Genomic DNA, 23,653 nt, shown 5'->3' with positions numbered 1-23,653 from the left:
CGATTCTCCAAATCCTCGATTCGATTACATTTTCGATTCTAATGACACGATTTGATTCTAATTTCAATTCTAATGTCATGGTTCGATTCGATTTAAAATCGAAATCGTGACACCTTTACCAACCAGTGAACAAGAAGAAAACAGAAGTGAATAAGCAAGCCAAAAATGAAGTATGCACAGAACGCTTATCTAATTTTTTTGCATATTTCATTTAAATATGTAAATATTATAAGATATCGCTCATAAAACATTAAAGATATATCACAAATCCATCTTTGGTGAGCGAGTTTTTGTGTGCAACTGGTATTCGAGCGCTGCTTTGTCAGTAGCTCTTCCAGTTTTTCGTGTTGAATAATGAACGGCAAGTACTGCCACCTGCTGGTACCGAAGTTATCTCACGCAGGCACAGAATGGATGCGTTGCTTGGCCGCCCTCCATTTGGTGTGCCAGTGCAATTTTGAAATCAGATGCAGCCAGCTTAGGGGCATTGTGAGCAGACCTCACAGTCTGCGCAACTTTGTTGGCATCGGCTATCTTTAGGCTTATAGTTGAAACCATTATCTGGATCTGAAACAAAGTGTGGATATGAAACTAGTCAAATAAGATAACAAAAAAGGTACCTGAGATTATATTAGGGAAGTAATACAGGGTTTTCCCAGCTCAAAATGAGGTGGATGAGGAGCTATACTACTGCACACATACATGTGTACCTGGCTCAACAACACAGTAATGAAATTATTAAAGTTGAAATGAAAAGAGAATCTTGGCACCTTATTCAAGGATTTCTCTGGTTTACCTCAGGAAAGAGATGTAAAAGTAATGCTGTTTTTTTTCAACCCAATGTTGGGTCAGAAAGCGATGAGTCGTTGGGTTAAATTAACCCAGAAAATGTTTATACTTGACTTAATAGCTGGGCTTGTCTTTTTTTGACAATAACCCAGCATTTTTAGGGTGTACAGTTATATAGATGACACTGAATGTTCTGTCTATTGTAAATGTAGTTTAAAGAAGGTTTAAAGCTGTAAGATCTGTTTTAAAACACAGGAACAAGCTCATTCATTGTGATGCATTTACTTCCCTGTAGTTACAGTAAAACTTAGTGGAACAGATCATAACCATCTGTTTAACATCCTATTAAAGTTTGTGAACGTATTAACTTGTGTTCCTGCCAAATGTGTTCCTGACAACTTCACAAACATTGATCAATTTCCTGGTCATGTTCAGCCCTTTTAAAAACTTATGATATGTGGTTGAGGTCTTTGAAATGCTACCCAGATGTTTAACTAACTTGCGTACAGATGGACTGCTCTCTAAAGGATCGGTTTAACACTGACAAAACCGATTCAGGCACCAAGCTACACATCACTGACAAAATGTTAAGATTTTCCATATGCCGTTCTGCCAAACTACACAGCCTAGATCTCTCCCAGTGGTCTTGAATTACAATTTCTTGTTTGCATTAAAAATGCTGTTGTGGTTAAAGTAATCTGATTCTGTAATTTTTCGTCTTTATTTGCTCATAAATGACATGTTTTCCCTACATCACTTTCAGATCAAGATGGCTGACTCCAGCAGCAGCAAACCCTTTATGGTAACCTCCTCGGTTTCCCTCAAAGTCACCGCACCTTCTTTCTACAACCAACCCAAAAAGTTTGCGTCTGTCACTCCTCCACGCCCCAAAGGACAGGCGACTCAATCACAACCCTCGTCGTTTATAAGCACTGGTGTAATTGGACGAGTTGGAGAGATGCCCCCACCCCCTTCAACTATTTGTGAAGGTGAGACTATTTTCTTGAAAGCTGATGTAATGCCACAACTACAGTTACAAATGACAATCCACAGAGGGCAACCTCCAAATTCTCCATGCAGGAAAAACTCAGACTTTTAAAACCACTACGTGTCAGCAAACAGATCATCATTTACATGAGTGGTTTAGACATTTTTTTTTGCTTTGGTGGTATGCTTAAACAATGCAATTGTTTAGTATTGCGACTTAAATGAACTCTTAGCGTTCAAAAAAAAGCCAGCGCCAGCATTTTTTATTATTTTCACAAAAGTTTAATGCCTTCCAGAAAATGTTTTTCTTTAAATATATAAACATAAAATATATCAAATGAAAGAACAGACCCTCTGCTCTCAAACAAAAAACTGTTTTATCCTACCTTCATTTGTTCTTATTTTATCAACTCTCAAATATGAGTAGGTTTCTTCAAAAATACCACATTTTGAGCAAAAAGCTGAGATAATTGCATTTTTGTTAAGGACTTTTGTTAGATATCAGATTCAGAGCGATCCTCAAAACATACACAGATTTTGTATTGTATTGTATATACAAATTGCTGGAAAAACTTGAAATTGGCAGCGAAGGATTTTCTCTTAATTGACAAGTTTACTAATGTGTGTTTGTAAAGGGTGATGCCGATTATTACAGATTAGATATGTCTTGTGTTAAAAAGAAAATGAATGCAAAAATTAAAGGATTAGTCCATTTTCTTAAAAAAATTCAGATAATTTACTCAACCAACATGTCATCCAAAATGTTGATGTCTTTCTTTGTTCAGTCGAGAGGAAATTATGTTTTTTGAGGAAAACATTCCAGGATTTTTTTCATTTTAATGGACTTTAATGGACACCAACACTTAACTCAACACTGTTTGATCCCAAAGAGGCATATGTGTCTTATCTAGCGAAACGATTGTCATTTTTGACAAGAAAAATAAGACATATGCACTTTTAAACCAAAACCGTTTTAAACTTCTCGTCTTTATCCGGTCCTGTGACGAGCCAGCGTGACCTTACGCAAAACATCATCAAGTCAAGAGGTCACGGATGATGTATGCGAAACTACGCCCCAGTGTTTACAAGTGTGGAGAAAGAGGACCGTTCTGACGTTGTTGTATGTCGAATGATATTAATTAATGTCTTCGTGTCCGTTTATTATTCAAAATGATCTGCAAATGTGCCTTTCATATATGTAACACGTGACCTTTCGACATCATTACGCAATTACGAGAGCTTGCGCTGGCTCGTCACACAGCCGGAGGAAGAAGAGAAGTGGTTAAAAAGTGCATATTTTTTATTTTTCTTGACAAAAATGACAATCGTTTCACTAGATAAGAACCTTATGCCTCGTTTGGGATTGTTAAGAGTCTTTTGAAACTCCGTTGAATCTTATACATAGTACACACACTTTTTTTGCAAAGGATAAACTTGCGATTAATCGTTTTGCAGCCCTAAAAATAACTGATAACCATACATTTCATTTTGTCTAATATTGGTGCTGATAATTGGTCGACCCCTATTTTTGAAACAACCTGTGAACATTTAACAGTTATTAATAGCCAAGTACAGCTTAGGAACAACTTGCAGGCTTTTCACTAAAGCAGCTAGTTAGCGTTTTACTTCATTCCATTTCATCACAACTTACTCACAGGATGTTGCTGTTATTATGAGCTCTGTGAGAAAGATAATGCTACCTGTTTTTAGACTTGATCTTTGTTTGTCTTTGCAATTAAAGTAACATTGCATTGTTGTAATAGTCTCAGTTCAGGGTAACATTGCAACAGACTGCTTCTAAACAGATTTAGAGAAATGATATAGAAACACAAGAGAAAACAAGAAACCACTTGTGATCGAATGTTGAAAGAGTTTTTTAGGGCGTATGCTGCTGGATCTGGATTATACTTTCTTAGCTTTGTTCTTTCTTCACTAATACAGAATGTGACACATTCAAAACTCCATATAAAAAAGTATTAAAAAAATGTATTTTTCACAAAAACAATATGTATGAATAAATATACAGTAAGGGCAGAGTGATGCTATTATGCATTGGGTAAGTTTAAGATTTAATTCAGCTTTATTGTCATTGTGCAAAGTACAAGTACAGAGCCAGTGCAGTACATGTTGTTCATTTTTATTGTTGCACGTGTAATAAAATTCACCACCTCTGTTTGTTAGATTTCCCGCCCCCTCCTCCTCCTCCACTGGATGATGCCGATCTCCCAGCCCCTCCTCCTGAATTACAGACCGCACCCCCTGCTCATGACGTCCCTGCGTTCCCAGCCCCACCCCCGGTTGCAGATGACCTGCCCCTTCCTGCACCTCCTGAGGAGTTTACCTCTGTACCTTCTGCCTCGTTCCCTCCTCCCCCACCTCCTCCTCCTCCTCCTCTCCCTGAGACTGGTCCAGGTGTCGCCTCACAGGTAAGTCTCCATACATTATTGTTTTAGTCTTTTCCCTTTAGGGATTATTCCATAAAAAAGTTCATGTCATTCCAAACTCGTATGACTTTCTTTCTTTAGACTCTCCAGAGTGCTGTTTATTATAGTGAGCACTGAGGCTGTCAATTTAGAGAAATGCCCAAATATGCACCTTAAAAGTGCAAAATATTCTGAATCCTCTGAAGTCATTTGATAACTTTCTTAAGACCAAAATATTGAAATATTTTACTCCTGTTCAGTAAAAAATTTATTAAAGAGGACATATCATGAAAATCTGACTTTTTTCATGTTTAAGTGCTATAATTGGGTCCCCAGTGCTTTTATCAACCTAGAAAATATGTAAAAGATTTAACCAGTAATTTAGTTTTGGTAAACCATTCTCTGCAAACATGTGAAAAATAGGTCATTGAAATGTGGCTACCCTTGTGATGTCAGAAGGGGATAATACCGCCCTTAATCTGCACTATCCAACCACAGCACTGCCATTTAGTGCAGAGATCAGCTCATTTGCATTTAAAAGGACACAGACACATTTTTGCTGACATACACAGTGTCAATTTTAACATGATGTAATAAATTATCTATAAGATATTTTGAGCTAAAACGTCACATAGATACTCTGGGGACACCAAAGATTTATTTGACATCTTAAAGTCTTGTGAAATGTCCCCTTTAAGTTCAGCCGGTTCCTTGCACATATTTATCAAATGATATCAGAAGACTTGGAAACTAGCAGATCCTCTGCATGGACTTATGTGGTGCTTTATTTCAACCCCAGTTTCCATTAAGAAACAGAGCATTCCAGACATTTTTATTTATATTTTATTTTTATCTTCATAGAAAAAAAGTCATATAGTTTTTTTAACAATAACAATGGGTGAGTAAATAATGACAGATTTTTAAAAAGGGAGTTGTTTTTTTAATACTGACCCCAATTTCATCCCCGCATTAGTGCTTTTTCTAATTCCTTTCTGACACTTTATGGGCTGATACAGCTTTGCAGCATTTTGAAGTATTATGTAAAATGTGGGAATGGGACATATAAGGGATAAGAGAAAATCTTTTTGGAGTAGTTTGCAGCAGTAAACGCTGGTCCTAAGAGAACTAGATGTGTGTGTGCTGACTCCTGAGATGTCCATATAAGCTCTGGCTCTATTTATGGATGTTATTGCGGTACAGGCGACGTAATTGGGCTGCATCATCACTCTTACGGGGCCTTGTTCAATCAAACAGACATACAGACAGATAATACTGTAAGCAAAGATAGAGCTATTACAAACTTTATTCAGTTGCTATGAATCTTCTCTAAATGTTATTTTAAGATGCACAATTGCTCTTGCGTTACCGCGTCAAGATATTGGAGTTGATGATAAAAGACCTTGTATTTCATCAGATCGGATGAATTCCATTTTAGTTAATGACTTGATTTATGGTAAAAAAAAGTACTTGTCATGAACGTTGTGACATTATTACGGAGATAAACCGAGGCAGAATTGTCTGTTTTCAGTACTTTTCTTCCACACGGACAGCTTCTCTTGACTGCGGTAACACAAGAGCAATAGTTCACTGAAATATGAACTAAATATCTCATAATTTACTCACCCATATGACATCCTAGATGTATATGGCTTCCTTTCTTTTTTTTAAAGGGATAGTTCACCCAAAAGTGAAAATTCTGTCATTTTCTCACTCTCATGTTGTTTATTACTACTCCCTGCACCACTGAAGTTGGTTTCATTCTGCCCGTCTTTTTTCTTGCGGAGTTCAGACCGCATGATTTTTAAAGTAGTCGTGTCACACATATTTTCATCTAGGGTAGCGTTCAGTCGTTGCTGTGTTGACACTGCACGATGGATTGGCGACGGGGTTTCACACTGCATGACTTTACCATACCCAAAAAAAATGCTGAATTTACTTAAAAAGATTCTGCATCATTTTTGCATCCTTTTTTTCAAGTAAGTATTTTACAGTGTAGGAAGAATCACCGACAACTTTGTCCCTATCCGCAAACTACGTCTAGCAAACCAAATTCCCACGAAAAATTTGAGGTCACCCGTGCCAGACCAGAGTACCCACGTGGCACTGGGATCATAAAGCCCGATTTATAGTCGTGTGTAAGTTCTACGCCGTAGCTAAGGCGTAGGTTATCCGTAGCCTGTGCGTAGCCTGACGTGCACCTCGCAAAAATTTTAACAGCGCGTCAGTTCTACGCGGACCGCAAGCGCTGTGATTGGTCCACCAGTCCAGAACCCCTCCCGTCAGGTAGAAAAACTGCGTCGTCAGGTATTTCCGTTTGCGACGGTGAAAACAAAGAATGGCCAAGTTGAGAAGTGATTTAACTCAAACTGCAACAAAAGTCACTGTTTATTTACTTCCATCATTGCTGGTCTTCTCAAATCATACAAAACAAGTTGCTGTTTCTTCTTCGTTTGTGGGTTAACCTGCCAAGGATCTTCTTCTTTGACGGTCGCCCTGCTACTGTGGTTACACGCGTGGATACTGCCTACCAGGCACGTCGACGAGGAAGACGGCGCAAAAGTATAAATGAAAACGGACGCGGAAGCTACGCCGTAGGACCTACGCACAACTATAACGAACCCTTAACTCCTCACCGAACTTTCAGCTGCCATGTACATTATATTGCTCTCTCATTGGCTGTAGGTCATTTCCGATGTTATTTTCAGTCAGAACACATTTCACACGGCATGATTTTGAATCGCCGACAGGTCCAGATATTTATCATGCCAGATATCTCACGGGTGTCAGCGACTCGTTGGCGATTCTCTCAGATCGCGTCTTTGATAGTTCACTCCGTGCATGAGTATAGATTTGCCTATGATTTGGGGCATTTGTCAGCAATTTCTCAAAACCTGTCGGCGAGTCAATATAAGGGCTAAAATTGTACAGTCTGAACTCTGCATTAAGAGACACTGAGGGGCGGAGCTAGTGTAAATGGCGTTTGCCAACAAGGGCCACTATTTGAACTCAGTGTGAACAGACACTCCGTTTCTTATACAGGACTAAACATGGTGAAGCTCTTAAAAGCACTCCACAAAAGTAATCCATTGGGACTCCGGTGGGATGATAATAATATATATCTTTTGGAGTGAAATTATATGTATGTGAAAGAAGAGGCTTATTTAGTAATCGAAACATTGTGTATCCATGGCAACATGCACTTCAGCGCAGTAAGTTCTGATATGTTGGCGTGTTGAAAAACTCAAATCTCACTGACTTCGTTTACATGTAGACCAATAATGCGATTATTTCCAATAATTAGAGTAAGACTTAATCGCAGTAAGATGTTAACATGACTGGAGCTTATCCTGTTTACATGCAGTTTTTATTTTCTGATTATTTGCTAATGATTGTGCTTAATATTTACACATAGCCCAATGCAGAGCACAAATGATGAACTCACATATACTGTCCACTTTTTTTATTTACTTACGTTAAATGACAAACACATTCTTATGGATGTATTTCGTTATTCGAGCCATGATGAAGACAGAAATATTATGACAGTAATAATGTAACGGTTTTGGACGCTGCATTATTTGAGCTGTCCCTGGATGAAGGCAGACTGCTGTGTCCTAATGTCAAGTTTTAAACGAATTCGCACTTAAGGTGCGTGACAAAAACACACGCGCACTGGAGTTAGTGTGGTACAAATGCGATTACAGTGTTTACATGTCCGCATACTGCGAATAAAACCGTGTACGACACTTGTTTTAATGCGATTATGCTAGCTGCGATTATAAGGTTAATTGCATTATATTTATTGAAGTATCGCGCTTACTTGAGGTAAAGTATAATCGCAAATTCCCAAAATCCTGTGATTCTTTTGTATCTCGTGTCTAGTTGTTGGGTGTGTAGTCATGCAAAAATCAATGAGTAACCAATTAGTAAGTTAAGGGTGAAATTCCATATTTGGGTGAAGTATTCTGTTTAAGTGTTGCCTCAGGTTTTTTGTCATCATGGTTTATGAATCAGTCAATGTAGAAACACCAAACATTGACCACTGTTGAACAAGATTTAAACGAATTACAATTTTAATCACTTTAGTCCTGAAGATCAGAAAACCAACACATTGTCTCATTTTCTCTCATGTTAAATTGAATATGGTGTCTTCCCTAAATAAGGTCCATCAAGTAAGCATGTTTGTAGGGATGCACCGATACCACTTTTTTGGAATACGAGTACGAGTACTTGCATTTTAGTACTTGCCGATACCGAGTACTTAATAAAAAACATGATTTAAATTTACAGGTAACAGCTTTAGTAATATAATTTAACAAAAAAACAAAGGACTAGTTTTCCAGTTTGTTGTAAACTCTGCCTCTTTGGACAACGCAAGAGGCATTAACCCCTTACACGCCGCTCAAACATAGACATTTCTCAGACCGTGGTATCGATCCCTGGTATAGGGGGACTTTTAACGAGTACGAGTACTTTAGAAAATGTGGTATCGAGGTCGATACCCGATACCAGTATCGGTGCATCCCTACATGTTTGTACTTTAATCCAGGGCTCATTGCTGTTACACACTGCTGTGGTTTGTCTAGGGCAACGCTGTGATTTGTATCTTCCACGTCACTATATTTTTAAGATTTTGTTCCCTTTCATTGTGTATTTAGACGCACAACCGTTTTATTTTCTCCTGTAATTTGATTATCACTTCATTTGGTGTTTATAGTCCTGAGACGCTTCTCAAAAAGAAAATTTTCCTATGTCCTTATTTATATCTGTTTTACAGTCCTGTTATTTTCTTTTTCACACGTTCTGTTATTGCATCCGTTAACAACACTGATGCACAACACTGAGTCTCTTCTCCTAAACCACACCCTCAACGATCTCATGTTCTCTGTCTGTAGAGGCTGCTGGAGAAACAGACGAGTTTTGACAGGCAGCTGGGCTCTTTAACAAGTATGTTATCAGAGATGGAGACCAGTGGACCTTTTAACCCAAAGGTAAACGCACAAACGTGACCTTAAACAACTGATTCCTGACCTGAACCATACGGGAGCAGTTTTTCCTCAAACATCATCCTCAAAAGCACCATTAAACATATAACATCAACAAAATAGACCTGTGAGGTACAGGCTGTTATGTAAATGATTGTTTAAATGGTTAGCCAGTGGTGTTTGCTATTATTTTTGTCAAGTTGGGTGATGCATCTTATGTGAATAGGCCTGAATACAATTTTGAACTGTGGTTGGGGAAAATTGTCAGTGCCTTGCTGAATAAAACTGAATACCAGCAAGACCAGCATATGTTGTGTTGTGGTTCTGGTTTGCTGGTGACCACCAGTATAATTCCCATGCTGGTCCATGTTGGTTTGGTGCTGGTTTAGCTGTTGGTCATTAGCATACCTGCATCCCATGATGGTCATAGACCAGCATATGTTGTGTTTTGGTGCTGGTATGCTGAAACCAGTACCAAACCAACATGGATCAGTATGAGAATTATGTTTAGAAAATCATGAGGATGAGAAAATGTTAAACTTGCATAATGATTTTGTTTTGATAAACTTGTGTTTCCATGAGACTCATATCCAAGGTTTAGAGGAAGTTTGAACTGTTTCCATAATGTTAATTTTGCAACACTCATGTCACAATTGAAAGATTTTGTAAGTCTGTTCTTTGTTTCCATTTTAATCTTTGTCAGATGCATGATTTATTTCTCTGTCTTTGTTTGATTTAGTTACCCAGCCAGTTTTCATCAGTACCTGCGCCAAAGCCGGCTGGACCTCCACCAACTGCCCCTAAGCCCAACCTTTCCTTTCTACCCCCTCCTGAGCTCCAGGATCGACCACCTCCTGCCCCTTGGGCTGAGGAGCTACGTGCCCGTGTGCGACCGGCCCATCAGAGTCCCGCCCCTGCTAAAAGCCCAGCCGTTGCCCCAAAAACCAACTTTACTCCCAGTCAGCCGAATTCGAATTTCGGTCCTAAAACAGTGAGTCCTGCACCATCCGGAGGTGCAAGAGGATTTAACAACTCTGTTAAACCTCCCACTCAGACTTCTTTCCCACCTCCCCCTGCTGCTCCTCCTGCCGCTCCTTCTGCAGCTCCACCTACCCGGGTTGCTCCTCCAGCAAGTGTTCCACCTCCGTCTGCAGCTCCTCCTACCCGGGTTACTCCTTCAGCAAGTTTTCCACCTCCTCCTGCTGCTCCTCCTGCCGCTGCGGCTCCTCCTACCCGGGTTGCTCCTCCAGCAAGTGTTCCCGCCCCTGCACCTGCTTTCAATCACTCTGGAACATCCTCTTTTGGTAGTCAACAAAGTGTTGCTCCGCCTCCTCCCTCTGCACCTCAGCCCAAGACAGGACCCGTCTCATCATTTAACAGACCTGCAGCAAACAGTGCTTCACCTAAGGTGGGTGTGCTTTATTGTGTGGTGATGCTTTAAAATAAATTAAAAGCCTATAAGCATATTTATATCGCTGTTCTTCAAACCTTTTGAGGTATTTTCATGATAATAAAGAATATTTATAATGATTATGTTTGACGAGTGTTGCTTTTTCAAATGTATGTTATAGACTCAAACTCGCCGTGATTTAATATTGATAAGGACTTCCTACTGATCAAAGAGCCATAATACATGAAAGAGCTGATTAATCTTCCCAGCCCTACAAAACATACAACTAAGGATTAGGTTTGAACGGTTTCTACATAAGTGTCCTGTTTTTTTGTTGTTTGATAGGTGTCTGGTGGTGGTGGTGGAGCTCCTCTCACTATGAGAGAAGTGGAAGAGCTGGAGAAAATGACCAAAGAATTCATAAAAGACATGGACAAACATCCATCTGTGACCCCCTCAGCTGCTGCAGGTACAAATACACACGCGTATACAGTTAAAGAGCTCAGATGCAAAAGCCACTGAACGGCACATTCAAAAAAGAGAGATAATGATACTAACCGAATGCTCTTGGCACGTATTATACGTTCATCAAATTCTTCCCCTTCAATCCACTTAATCACCACCTCGGGTCATTCAGAAATACTGGTTTGTTGGCATAATCCATTAAGTGTCTGATTAGAACCGCTGTCAGATGCTTAGGCAGCGTGAACACCAGGCGTGTACACAAGTGTTTGAAAACGCCAACTGTGGGCGCCTGCCAGCATTTTTTGTTACTATGTTGCTTCTGCTTTGTTTATCAGTCGTTATACGATGCACCAGTTGGTGGTTGTGATATTTGTCCCACCCTTTCTCCACTGTGATTGGACGGCCGTGTGAGAAGTGACATTGACGAGCTAAGCGTTTCACCAGAAGTTGAAAGCTTTTCAACTCTGGGCACTTTGGCTTCTGCTTCCATTGGAAAGAATTGAAAACATAGGCTGACGTAAACGCCTTGGTGTGCACCAGAGCCCTGCAAGCCCGTCGGGGCCCGACGGGGCTCGACAGGCTAAGCCCATTTGGGCCGGGCTCGGGACGTTTTTTTTTTTTACAGACCGGGCTCGGGTCGGGCTCGGGCTTATTTTAGCGTCTCTCCTCATTGTGTGTGTGTGTTTGCGTGTGTAGCAGAGACAGCGCGCATCTAATGCGTTTGTCCTTTAAAACGTTACTTTTGCTACGTTTACGCCTTTCATTTACACACCACCGCTTTCATCCCTCATAAACGGATTCGTTCGCAAAAGCTGCAGACCCTGTTTTAGTTTGAGAACTCAGACGTTGCGCTGCAGTGTAAATGAACGTAGATGGAGTCTTATGTAAACAAACAGCTCATGTTAATGTGACAGCGCATCATTTTCAAAGTAAAAATAATTTTTATTCAAGTAAATGGAGCAACGGAGGTTTTGCCAAAAATAGTAAACATCTACCAACCAGCTATTATAAACGTTTAATCATATTGTTTTATGTATCCTTATAGATAATGTCTGTTTTATATTTATGTTTGAGTATTGTTGGGTTTGAATATTGTTGTAATGTTGTTTATGTTTTGTTTAAATTTAGTTATCTTAATACGAAAGATAGACCGTAATTTTAAACGCCATATAGGGCGTTGTAAAGGTCAATTTGAAGGTAGAATTGTTATGGGTCAGACATTATTTACGAGTTTAATTTAAGTTTTTCTTGCTACTTTAAAATAAATTTTGTTTCATATAATTAGTCTCTTAATTTTAATCGATGTTTTGTTGATAAGTTTTGTGACTATAAATTAATAAAAACAAAAAATCAACGTCATATTAATGTTTAATGCTCGTTTAGCCGATTGCGCTTTTTGCCATTTCTGTGTTGCACACTTTTAAAAATTAACGTCATACTAATTTTTATTTATTAATTGCACACTGAACAGCGACAGGTAAGGGAAGGGAAGTTATTTAGTGCTTTCTGAAGAATACAGTCAGTTTGTACAAACATTTTCAAATGGACTATAAGATCATAAATATGAACTGTGAACAATGAGCTATTATAACTAAAGCAATAAGCATTTCTGTAGGCTAAAGCTATACTTCACCTCTTATTATGTTTGAGAACGCGCGTCCGAGAGAGAGAGAGCGCGCATCAGAGAGAGAACTTAAAAGTAATTGATATTGGTCTCGGGTCAGGTCGGGTTCGGGCTGAAAAAATTGCAGGCATTGTCGGGCTGGGGTCGGGTAGGGCTTGAACACTTCGGGACAGGGCCGGGTTAGGGCTGGAGTTTTAAGCCCGTGCAGGGCTCTAGTGTGCACGCACCCTTAGAAGGTTTTGCAACGGAGCTCTTCAGTTTTTTTTCTTAAAGTGGAGACTTAAGTAGGAGACTTAACATTGACTTTTGACAGTTGTTGTACTTCGCCTGTAATATATCAGTATCTATGTTTAAATTTCATTGGCTGTTGTGCACAATGAAGCTGATATTAGCTTTTGTCTACTTCTAAGGACAACTTTGTTCAGAAAACATAGTACACACACACACACACACACACACACACACACACACACACATACTGTTATCAGCTTTCCTTGTATAGATACATACATGCACACATTAAACTATGCACTCTCCACCTTGTGTAAACACCCATAACCTTAAAGCTCACATAACACACAGTGTTTCTGCTTATCTCATGTTAATCTTGAGTACCTATAGACTGTTTCAGCAGTAACAACATAAACACGTGGCTTTCGTGGTCATTACGTAACTTCCGGTAAACTCTGCGAAGAATAAATGACAACAAAGTCCTTTTAGAGTAGTTTATTTATATAACAAGCAAAATAAACAACACGTAGATTACATAGGAACCCAAAACATTTGTTGTTTTCGACAAGGTATTTGTTTAAAGCAACACAAAAGAGTTTTTCTTCTTTGCTTCCCCTACAGGATAGAAGCGTAATTGTCCATTACCCACTGTCGTAAATACTGCAGCATAGCTGGCTCTGATTGGATTGTAGGTCTGCCGTAAAGCAAGTTTTTGTAGTTTTCCCTCGAACTACAGGACCACGACCCGACGGTTGGAAACTTCTTTAGTGCTGTTTTGGCCAATAGAGGGCTGCAAAGGGAATGTGAAAGTGCTGTTCACCCTGTTTTGAGTGGATGAACGACTGAAACTGTTTTGGAAGCGTTATTTTAAGAGTTCAGTTTCAGCAACTATTCAGACCATTAAACAAACAGAAACCGGAAGTAAAGTTCGGACCAGACGCTTATCGTGTCACCGCACGTGCGCCAGATGAAACGGTCTATAGAGTAGTATTACATCTTCATATCTCCAAAAAGTCTTTAGTTTTATCAGATTTATAAAAGACAGATCAGCTGTACCGATTCTTTCTGAATAAGCCCGAGCTCCTGGAGGCGTACAGCGGGCACAGCGAGGCATGAGCAGACAGCACACACAAAGCATTATCCTGCCATCTCTGGATATCTTATGATTCACTACATGTTTGTGTCATTTACATTATATGCACTTACTTTTCAATTGCCAACAAAACACAGACATTTAATGCAGTTTTACTTACCGCCTGGGACTCATGACCCGGTTGGGACTGCCCCATTTCAACGAAATCCAGCGTTAAACAAACACACACATACAAATTCACTGCTACCCCGTTAAAACAAACTATATCTATTGTTTCTATAAACCTGGGTTCATTAGGAAGCTGAACAAACTTAAATTTACCTCACAAACAACAACACACTTTTTTTGGTAACACTGATTTTGTGTCAGCACTTGGTTGGTTGGTTTGTGCGTGCGCTATTCCGGTTAAAATGCCCATATAAGGACTTCCATTGTACTTCCTGCACTGACATTGCTTGTTTTCTGACATTGAAGTTTTCTGAAATGAAGCAAATTTGTTACAAATGAATCTTTTATGTTCTAAAAAAAACTTTCCGAAACTTGTGCTAAGCATCCTGCATTAGTTCAACTTGCTTGCCTATTTGAAGCATGAGGAATCCAACTCTTAAATTGTGTTAATAAGTCAGAACGCATGAAAAAGCTTTAACCCCCGCTCTTAAGACATCATTTAGATTTTAAAACTTTGTAAATTTTTTAGATTTTTTTTATTCAGTGTCTCTTTTCATTGATCTCTTGGCTCACCAAATGTTAGCCTTGTAAATGTCCATATGGTTCTCGTTTAAAAACGGTAGACAAGTTGTAATAAACGTAGAGTTGTGAGATGGTGCCAGACTTCTCCTGTGTCTGCCCTCTGTACCTTTATCTGTCTGATGTGATTCACTCTCTATCTCAGTTTATTTCTCTATTATCAGTATCTAAACACCAGCAGTTCACCTCTCCCTCGTCTGGATCCTTCTGGATGAGTGTTGCTATGATCTCAATCTGTCTCTGTCAGGATCGATTTTCTTTGCATTAAAGTTTCTGGTGTAGTATAGACACGCAGGCCACTGCCAGAAATGGTTATTTGTTGATTTGACATCTCGTCTAATTAAATCCACGGTAGCATAAAACAGTCATATAGGAAATATATTTCAAAATCGTTTCCTCTTTTCAGATGTGTGCGGTAAATGCGGAGAGGCTTTGTCCAGATCTCAGCCTGCAGTGAGAGCCATGGATAAACTCTTCCACTCGCATTGTTTCTGCTGCGTGACTTGTCGGCGCCCCCTGCAGGGCATGCAGTTTTATGATCGTGATGGCACACCCGAGTGTGAGGACTGCTACGTGGTGAGTATGCATTTTTTAAATAATACATTGGTTATGCATACATTTCATACACATTGCTTTTCTGTAGACACTGGCCTTTGTTTTCTTACTTTCTTTCTCGATGGGTGTGTTTGCAGAACTCTCTGTGTGTGTGTTCCCGCTGTGGGGAGCGGATTACAGATCGGGTCCTGAAGGCAGTGGGCCAGTGTTTCCATGCTCACTGTTTCCGATGCACTACCTGCAGCTGCACACTGGAGGGCGCTCCGTTCATCACAGATGATAACAATAACCCCTATTGTGTCAATGATTACCATCGGTGAGTCACCTGGGCATTTAAAACACTCAATTATACTGATAACTGTAATTATTAAAGGGTTATTATTATGTTTCTACTTTATGTTATGGGGTGAAGGGGGTTGGAACAATGTTGCTTTAAACATTGTAGTCTCATTATGATAATTAATAATTATTAATATTTTAAACAGTACTTATAATGGATGGAGATCAATTATAAGTATGTGGATCAAAAAATGATGAGAAAATCTTGAATCTCAGTGCCTCGTACAGTGCCTCATAGCTTTAGGTTGTTCACCTCCTGTCTCAGGCTCATGAGGTTGTGGGTCAAGGAGAGAACAATGTTGGTCAGCTCCGGGTAATCATCATAACTCTGGCTTGGGACATGTGTCTTTAGTCGCTTTCCCATTGCATTTGGATCTGGTGCGGTTGGTTGTCGGCAGCCCTGGGTAGAACAGAGTTCATCACAATGCCTTGCCAGGCATTTAGGTCTCTTGTCTGAGACATTGTGGCACACTTGTGATGAGAGTAAGGGCAAGAAACTAATGCAAGACCATACAGGGTCTGTTAAAATGTGGCACTTTATTCCCTATCACTATCATTCATTTGACACTTAGTTCTTGCTAACTATAATCGGTTCTGCTTTCACTTTTACGTGAGCATGCACTTTTATTACTTTTGACAACGAATTCCTGCCCTTGTTTAAGAAGTATATACACAGATTTACTGTAAGTTAAAGCTTGTTTAAGCATAAAGAGATGTGTGTCTCATACAGAAATACTGAAGAACAGCATTATGCTAATGTTCTAATGTCACGCATGTAGCAATTTTAAAGGGGGTTAGAGCTTTAAACATTGTAGTCTCATTATGATAATTAATAATTAATTTTTAATAAGTAATATAATACTTTAAACATTCTCCACCATCCCTTTTTGAAGGGAAACCAACATTAGCTCAAATGTAAAGTAGGGGAGAGAGGGGCACAACCTAACGCTTTTTGGTTTTGGCTCAATCATTCAAAAAATATTTGAGTTTGATTTAATTATATTTTTACACAAGCAACACACAGATCTGTGCTACAAATGAACATTTGAAGTTTGTTTCTAGTACTTACAATTCTTGGACAATTACACCAAACGTGACAGAAGTGCAAACGTTACAACTTACCCCATAGGTGGGGTTAATTGTAACAGGCAGGGGGTTAGTTGTAACACTTGCAAAAAATTAAGTTTGCAGGCAAATATTCCAATACTAGTTTGTCTATATACTTGAAGTGGATATTGTTTATATATCTGTCTATAATATACAGGTATCCACACTGTATTCATTCATCCAGCCCTTTTCTAACAATAGTTCAATTTAGGGCTGTGACGGTCATTATATAACCGTGAGACCGACGGTTATAGTTGAACACCGTCATTAGAACCCTATAACCGGCAAAACCGTGTTATTAAAATATATATATAAAAAAATGTATCATACAGAATTTTTAAATACTATTTAAAACAATTGTTAACAGTCTGTGTTATACGCCCCACCATGTTCTCACGCAGTGAAAAATACAGAGCGGAGCAGACACTGACAACGCGCTGACATACAGGACAGACCAGGTTACTTTTCGGTTACTTTTGAGATTAAACATATTAAACATAGTCTCACCTTTCAAATCATCTCTTCCTTCTAGTTAATTTATAGCATCAAATAAACATGAATGACCATAAGAAGGAATGTTGTTTTAACCGCGGAAAGACGTCAGTACACTCCGCTTTTCAAGTTCAAATTCTCCCATGCTAATCTACTAACTCTCCTGAAAGCACATTCACTGCTTGTCTTGCTGTTAATTTTAAATAAACGTAGAGTAAGTAGCTATTCAGTGTCTTGTTTATTCAAACGCCGGTTTACTTCGCAAGTGTGAGAACTGAACAGCGCCTACTGTATGTGGAGAGCGTTTGCCGCGCGTGGCCATTGTCAGCTGCGTTTGCTGCGCATACTGTGCAGTTTGATAACAGTATAAAAATCTCAAGGTCATATTAATTACTTTACATGCATTTATGAGCAAAACCTCTTCAAGACGCTTTTTAACCCACATTCTGGTCCATGTAATGACAGATATAGACACAATTAAATCTGTTTCTCTGAAGATTATCAAAATAACGTTAGATGAGAGAGGATTCATTTATTCTGAGCAGAGAGTGACAGCGCAGTCTTCTGTCAACAGTGTGTTTTTAAATATTTCATTGCTTTCTGTTAAATTGCTTAAAGTCATCATTACTGTTTAAAACACACTTGGCATCACATTCATGATTTTATGGTAAAATGACACTTTCGCGTCAATCCACAAACATTTAAACGAGCAAAACGCCCCCCACAGACGGTTATGTTATGAACCGTCACATTTGACTCACGTCATAACCGTCATCACCAATTCTGAAACCGGCACACCCCTAGTTCAATTATAAATGGATACAAATGTCTAAATATGTGAGAAAAAGCACAATTATGACAAAACATTTTTTATATTTTACCCAGTCTGTAATAACCATACTACAGTTTCAAAATCATATTCTGACATAATGAGCATTAAAGACAAGTCTTATTTTAGCCATTAATTTCATTATGATTTCAATCTTTGACGTGACCTTATTCAATCAATATTAAAGATATGAACAAAAATAAATTTGACACACGGATTTTGATAAGACAGGCACTTTTTTATTTGTTGGCAGCCAGCAATCATTCGTGTGTAGTCTATTTAAAAAAACGGCAAGAATTACGCTAACGTTAGCAGTTTTCATATCGTAAAATTTATGAAGTTGTATAAAACTAGTGTTGCCACTAGGGTTGGGTACCGTTTACATTTTAACCCGTACGGTACCTGAAATTTTGTGCCGGTACTCAACGGTGCCGCTACTCTGTGTAATAACAAAAACATTTAGTTCTGTGTAAAAAAAAAACAATAAGTCCAATCATCTTAATTTTAACATTTTGCTATTTATTTACAAATGTTCATGTTTTTCAGGTTGGTCTGTAGTTTTCTAGTTGTCCCCTTTTAATTCCATTCTCCCTCTTTCTTTCTTTCTCTTTCTCAGCCGTTTCTCCCCACTTTGCGTAAGCTGCAATGAGCCGATTGTTCCCGACCCTGGAAGTGAAGAGACGCTCCGGGTCGTTGCCTTAGAGAAGAACTTCCACCTGAAGTGCTACCGATGTGAGGTAGGAAAAGATTTTTACTTCGTATCTTCATTTATTTTCATGTTTCAATGAAAATGGTTTATAAAATACAAACTGGTCTCTTTTTCATTGCAGGATTGTGCCCGTCCCCTTTCCATAGAGGCGGACGCTGATGGCTGCTACCCGTTTGATGGCCGAATCCTGTGCATGAAGTGCCACACCACTCGTGCCAAGCAGGCCAAACAGTGATTGGTGGACACTCGCCACAAACCCTACACCAAATTAAGACACAAAATTGGCTTTGCTTTGATAATGTATTTGCCACACGGCTCTCTAAATGTGTTTTTATATTTCTCTCCTTTTCCAATGTAACATTTTTTTCCACTTTTCTTTACAGTATGTTTGTTCATCATATATTTAGCCTGTTTTTCACAAATATCTGCAGCTTGACATCCTCTCCAGTTTCCTTCATAAAAGGGGCTTGATATGTGTAGTGCCTCCATCTTTGCTTTATATTCACTGAATGTTAGGCATACAACACAATTTAACCCCTATTTTGTTTGATATGCAAATTTGGACTGAACTTTGGATTTTTACTCTAGGTGCAGATGTAATGTATTGCACTGCTGTTTTGGTTCAGCCATGTGACTCCCAGCATGCCTTACACAAATTTCAAAACATTTATAAATTGTAGCACAGCTGACTACTGAGGGACGACGAAGTCTGTATATCCACAGCAATTCATGCACTTTCGACAGGGCTTTTTTCCAAACGGACCTTATAAGTAATGTGAGGAGTCAGGGCCTAAATGTAAAAAAAACCATTGGGTGGGAAAGGGGGGAAACAATATGATTTGTTTATTTGCTATGTGTGATTCATTTATATAATAGTTAGCCTATAAATGAACAAATATTTTAAAAAGCACACTTTATGACTTAATCAAAACATGGGTTGATAGTGTAGTATTGCCTTGATGATCATAATGTTTGCCGTACCCGTTTCCATTCTTTTCTATTTTTTATTTTGCCAGAGGTATTCAGCAATTGCACAATGAAACTAGATGTAATCGTTAAAAAGTGTTTTCTGAATCTGTTGTAATATCACAGACCGATTGTAATAGTCTATGTAGACACAGCTTTTTAAAACCAGCCAGATTAGGGATAAAGTAGTATTATTTGCACAAACGCTTCAGATGATCCCTAAACTCAAACCCTCTGGATACATACAACAGAATATATGCTTAAAGCTGTGAAGATCATTTTTATAAATGCTTGGTTAAAAGTAACAGTGTTACAGCAAACGCATGTCTGAATGAATTACATTTTTACATAAATGTTTTAAACACTCAGGAGTCCCTGTAGTGCACACACTTCCAGCATTCTTGATTCAGTTCTAGGATTTGTTTATTTTGTATTAAAGATGCGTACTCAAGAATTGTCTTGTTTCGGTCAGGCCGACACTATTTTAGCTTTGAGGATGGCACATTATTACACACGTATGCTCTTTTCGTCTGACTCTGCACCTATGTGTGCGTCTCTTCATGGCTTTATACCTTGACTCTCCAGTTCAAGAAATTCTAGTGTTTGTTGCGGTCAATATAAAACAATGGCAAACATCTAATGCATGATTGTTGTTGTTGTTGTTGTTATTACAGTGTTTTTATGGTTGACTCTTATTCATGCTGGTATTATCACAATACAGATTCAGTAAGATATGAATCATTCAGTAATAATTTAGCCTTTCATGTATCATTTATATCAGTGCTGAACATCTAAATTCTTCTGTAATAAGTGAATGTATGTATGTTTACGGTTAAAATGTATGCCAACGTGTTATTTTTGCTATTGTCTGTTTTTTTTGCCACATTTTTACTGTATTCTGAACCAATAAAAATACAATTCTGAAAGATTGCTAGTTTAGGCAGTCATTTTGTTTAGTATACTTTAATTTGTGCCATTTAAAGAACACTCACTGTAAAAAAAAAATGCAGCATTTTTGGCAAATGAAAAAACTTCATGCTGCAAATTGTTTTCAGTGCTCAAAAAAATTACTTATTGGTTGGTTTAACTTAAAAGGGACAGAGAATGAAAAACCATTTTTACCTTGTCTTTGTTGAATAATGGTAGTCTCCCCGCATTCACAAACATACAAAAAGTGCTAGACATGCTAAACATCTCAATCTCATAGAAATTCCTCTTTTAGAAATGTCAGCCAGAAAACGGCCCAATCTGAAAAACTGATGCTTATGACATCACGGGCATCTCACTGCCCCTCCACTTTTAAATAATTGGTTACATTTTTTGAGTGGCAGCAAAGTCAGCCAATCAGTAGTAAGATTGCAAGTTAAGCCAGTAGGGGGAGCCAAATAGGTGCAAAACCACTTGTTTAAAATCCCCCACCCTAATAGAGCTATCTGAGAGAGGTTTTTAGGAAGCTTCTAAGGCATTACAGACCCAAACAAAAACATTTTTGTCTACATGTCACATCACAGAACAAGGATAAATACTCAGTTCAATCATTCTATGTCACCTTTAATAAAATTATGACACCTATTTTCAAACAATTGAATATATTCGAGATTTATTTAAACAGAAGCTGTGGGAATTGTACTTACAAGTAAACATTAAAATAATAGGTTTACTCAACTTTTTAACTTTACTTGCTTTTGTTAGACAATTATTAACATTTACTGGATGCTGGAAACTCAATCATCTGCATAGTTTTAGTTAGTCGCAGTGATTTTGTCCCAACACAAATGGATTTAGTAAAAAAATTAGCAGCTTCTTAACTGAGTTAAAGGGACACTTCACCCATTTGCATTAAGCTTTGTATAGTAAGAACCCCAGTCATGTTTTTGAATGGTCGTGCGTCATTTCCTCAGTTGCCGCTGAGACAGGAAAAATACAGATTTCAATGCTGCAGTTCCTTCTTTCAATGAGGCTGTTTACACTTGGCATTAACATGCGTTTTCGTCGATCGGATCACAAGTGGACGACGTTAATGCCAGGTGTAAACGGTGTTCAAAACGTTTTGAGCTCGTCCACTTTCGACCACTTTCAACCACATCCAGAGGTAGTCGAAACCACTTTCGATCGGATCGCTTTGGAGTTGCGGAACGGACATGTGGTTGAATGTGTTCGAACAGCCACACGCGACCGCCTTCCCTCCATTATCTAATCTGTATTAAACACAAGTTTTAGGTCTTTTTTTTGCTTCTGGCGTGAACATACGTGAACAGCGCTATTTTTAGCCTTTCATTGATAAACCTAAAGCGTCTGATCTCCGTAGTTTCATTTTGAAAGCGGGTGAAAGTTGCGCGATCCTATTTCATCAATTGCGCTGAAAATTCAGAGAAAGCTCTAACATACACACGTACAAAACTCTGTGCAGCATGTTTACTTGCTAAACAAGAAGTGGACTCCGACATAATATTATTTTGCGTCCATATAAACTCATAATTACTCCCGCTCGCATTTAAATGTCAGCTGAGAGACTCACCCACAGTCTCGACAGACCACCCCCTCACAGTATTCAGGACAGATGCGGTCGAAAGTGGACAAAAGAGACGGATTTAAATACCAGGTGTAAACGTAATGTGTCTCTCTCGTCCACTTGTGATTCGATCGATGAAAACACATCTTAATACCAAGTGTAAATAGCCCCAATGATGTAAAAATCATCATTTTGCATCATTGAAAGAAAGAAGTCCAATATCTTTGTTGAGGGGGTGAGACTACAAACACCCCTTTTCTCTGTCAAAAAGGCACCAAATTCTAAATGTATGTTACATTTCGACTACAAATATGATGCACTTTCAATTAAGATTAATGTTTCTACGGGTGAAATGCTCCTTTAAGTATTTTCAAAAAGAAAAGATTGTTATGTCAAGGAGTGACCCCTAGGAATGAACTGGTTTTCTACAGTGATTCGCCATAAAATGTGACATTAGTGCTCGAGGCACAAAAAAAATCTGAATTTCGTGCCACGGACACGAAAAAATTTATCAAATGTATCAAAGACTATAACACGACTTTCCATGAGATCATGTTGCATGGTTCATAAGAGCTGATGTTTCTTAAAGCAACACTAAAGAGTTTTGGCTCTTTGCTTCCCCTACAGGTTAGAAGCGTAATTGTTCATTACCACTGTTGTAAATACTGCAGCATACCTGGCTCTGATTGGATTGTAGGTCTGCCGTAAAGCAAGTTTTTGTAGTTTTCACTCGAACTACAGGACCACTACCCGACGGTTGGAAACTTCTTTAGTGCGGTTTTGGCCGATAGAGGGCTGCAAAGAGAATGTGAAAGTGCCATTAACCCTGTTTTGAGTGGATGAACCACTGAGACTTTTTTGGAAACGTTATTTTAAGGTAAAAAAAACTCTTTGGTGTTGCTTTAAGGATAGCAATCTTAAAATCTTGAGTGTCTTTTAATAAAAGTTGCACTAAACCACCTTTAAACTCATTTTACTTATTCATTTACTTATTTACTTATTCATTGAGCTGACGCTTTTATCCAAAGCGACTTCAGAAAGGTAAATGGGGTTACAACTACATCATGCTTCTTCAAATAAGACTTTAATGTCTGTGTGTTTTTGTAGCTCGTAGTGTTTACGTCTTGTGTCATGTGACGGCTCCAGCACAAGCTCTTTCCCACGCAATGTGTGACGTTCTCTTGTGTGGATTCGCTCCCCTCACACCCCCTTAATTCTTATCAGCTCACAGCAGCCTCACACACACACCACTGATAGTCAAGAGTGTCGACGTGTGTGTATGTAAAAATGTCATTCTGAAGGAATACGTATGAGAATTAACTATGGTGCCTGTTTCTGCTCATAAGTAGGCTCATACATAGGCTGCTATAATCTGCAAAATGGTTAAAAAATAAGAGGGATCATAAATAT

General features: G+C 38.7%; 1 protein-coding gene across 2 annotated transcripts in view; it reads left to right on the top strand.

Moving 5' to 3' along the window:
• zyx (zyxin) overlaps window positions 1-20,661 on the top strand; it is a 29,047-nt gene extending 8,386 nt beyond the window's left edge. For both annotated transcript variants that reach the window (XM_065270100.2, XM_065270101.2), the window contains exons 2-10: window positions 1,553-1,778; window positions 3,958-4,202; window positions 9,095-9,190; window positions 9,924-10,592; window positions 10,920-11,043; window positions 15,141-15,310; window positions 15,427-15,605; window positions 18,673-18,793; window positions 18,887-20,661. In XM_065270100.2, coding sequence (XP_065126172.2) covers window positions 1,559-1,778; window positions 3,958-4,202; window positions 9,095-9,190; window positions 9,924-10,592; window positions 10,920-11,043; window positions 15,141-15,310; window positions 15,427-15,605; window positions 18,673-18,793; window positions 18,887-19,000 — 1,938 coding nt within the window. In that variant the 5' untranslated portion in view covers window positions 1,553-1,558 and the 3' untranslated portion in view covers window positions 19,001-20,661. The remainder of the gene's footprint in view (window positions 1-1,552; window positions 1,779-3,957; window positions 4,203-9,094; window positions 9,191-9,923; window positions 10,593-10,919; window positions 11,044-15,140; window positions 15,311-15,426; window positions 15,606-18,672; window positions 18,794-18,886) is intronic.
• Window positions 20,662-23,653: the final 2,992 nt, after the last annotated feature.

The sequence above is a fragment of the Paramisgurnus dabryanus genome, chromosome 13 (genome assembly GCF_030506205.2).
Source record: "Paramisgurnus dabryanus chromosome 13, PD_genome_1.1, whole genome shotgun sequence".
Lineage (NCBI taxonomy): Eukaryota > Metazoa > Chordata > Actinopteri > Cypriniformes > Cobitidae > Paramisgurnus > Paramisgurnus dabryanus.
The sequence above is the reverse complement of the archived record's forward strand: the minus strand, read 5'-3'. Positions and strand labels throughout refer to the sequence as shown.